At 40.3% G+C, this 1763-nt stretch overlaps 1 protein-coding gene across 1 annotated transcript; it reads left to right on the top strand.

Annotated features, from left to right (window-relative positions):
* Positions 1–239: 239 nt before the first annotated feature.
* LOC133333847 (reversion-inducing cysteine-rich protein with Kazal motifs-like) lies at positions 240–1325 on the top strand (the record flags this gene model as incomplete). The annotated part of the gene is made up of 2 exons (XM_061542157.1): positions 240–506; positions 571–1325. Coding segments are annotated over 2 exons (1022 nt in total), but the record flags the coding sequence as incomplete, so codon positions are not given.
* Between the last annotated feature and the right edge of the window lie 438 nt (positions 1326–1763).

Raw genomic sequence — 1763 nt, 5'->3', positions numbered from 1 at the left:
TGGCCAGAAGGTCAGTGAGCGATGATTTGTAAGAGGAACATAGATGACTTGGTTATATGTCCATGTTTCCATTCCTCAGGCCTCCCGAGGACTCTTTTTACTATAGAAAAAATCCTCAAAGCAGCTGATGAATTGGTCTTATGTTCGTGTTTTTAAAGCATTAATATTTTTATAATTTTTTTATCTACTCCATTAGCCCTGTTGATCCTTTATTAATTGATTTTATGATTTTTTTATAGGTTACACGGATGTCTCCTATACCAGTTTACCCTGCAACTGTCCCACACACTATGTTCCGGTGTGTGGCATCAATGGTCGCACTTATCCCTCTTTGTGTATTGCACGTTGTTTGGGTCTACAGGATAGTGATTTAGATTTCGGTGCCTGTTCCGTATGGAATCCATGTGCTCCCGGTGCATATCATTGTCCGGCTGGCACGCAATGTGTCGAACATAGGCAAATTTGTTTATCCTCCATGCATAGGCCATGTTTACAGTACAAATGTGGTAAGTATTTGGAATTCGAATCGATGCGGAATCATTTCACATTTAAATGTATCTTCTCTTCCAGTTAACCAAACGCTGCCATGTGAAGACACCGATCAACCGGTTTGCGATACCAAGGGTATGACCTACAAATCAGCCTGTGATCTAGTGAATGCCAAATCGACGTTTGCCCATTGGGGTCCTTGTAATCGTGGCTGTTCTTGGAAGGGTCCAGTGTGCGGTATCAACGGCGTTAATTATCCCAGTGAATGTGCTGCCTGGTCCGATTATGTTCTCGTCGATTATAAGGGACGTTGTCGTGAAGTCGGTCTACTGAGTCATGATTTGGAAAGGAAACGTTGTCGTCAAGTTAAATGTCCCGATTTACCATCCCCCTACTGTCAAGCCATAACGCCACCGGGAGCCTGTTGTCCCCTATGTGCATCAGCATTTCGTATTATCTATTCTCGGAAACAAATCGATCGAGCTCTCTATGCCCTCCGGGGGCAACACAAAGATTTGCTGACTTTACGTAGTGTCCTACATGAACTCGATAGCCTTATACAGGTTACCGAATGTCAGTTAACAGGTTTCCTCACCATGGAAGTGGGTATATTTGTGGCGATTGTACCGAGGGCTTCAACACCCAATCGCATGCAAATTGAAGCCTGCATTCGCGAAGCGGAAAAGCTATCGTCGCTGATAACTGCACAGTCGCATAAAATTACCACAAATTTAATATTATCCGGTTTGACCATGTCCAATATGTTAGATCCCAGCATTGAAAATTCCGCAATACCCTGTTGGAAGAGCTGTAGTTCACAGCTTTTGGTGTTGATGGTAGTGGTAACGATATTAGCGGGTTTCTGGAGTAACAAATATATTTCGTAGTCTTAAGAAGAAGAAGAAGTGCCACTGAATGACAAATATGTGCAAAGCTCAAATGGTTTCGAATATTATAGCATTTCGATTTTTTAGTTCGTTCGTTAGTTATTTATTTTATCGCAAAACAAAGTAGAGGTTAGGATTTTTTTTAATACGAGAACCTGAAGTATATATTTCTTGTTTTTTTTTTTAGGTTAGAAGGAGGATGTGTTGTTATTAGATTTGCTTTAATTTAAGACTTAAAGTAAACTTTATAATTTATCAAAAATAACTCTTCGGAACCCTTCCGTGACTTATCGAACATCCCTTGTAGTTTGTAAAATCACTCCAATCAGGAATCAATCAAATAAATGCCGAAACATTTCTATCCCGCTGAATGTTAAATTAATCGTT

The sequence above is a fragment of the Musca vetustissima genome, unplaced genomic scaffold (genome assembly GCF_032173495.1).
Source record: "Musca vetustissima isolate MV318-11 ecotype Yass unplaced genomic scaffold, APGP_CSIRO_Mvet_v1 utg390749, whole genome shotgun sequence".
NCBI lineage: Eukaryota > Metazoa > Arthropoda > Insecta > Diptera > Muscidae > Musca > Musca vetustissima.
The sequence above is the reverse complement of the archived record's forward strand: the minus strand, read 5'-3'. Positions and strand labels throughout refer to the sequence as shown.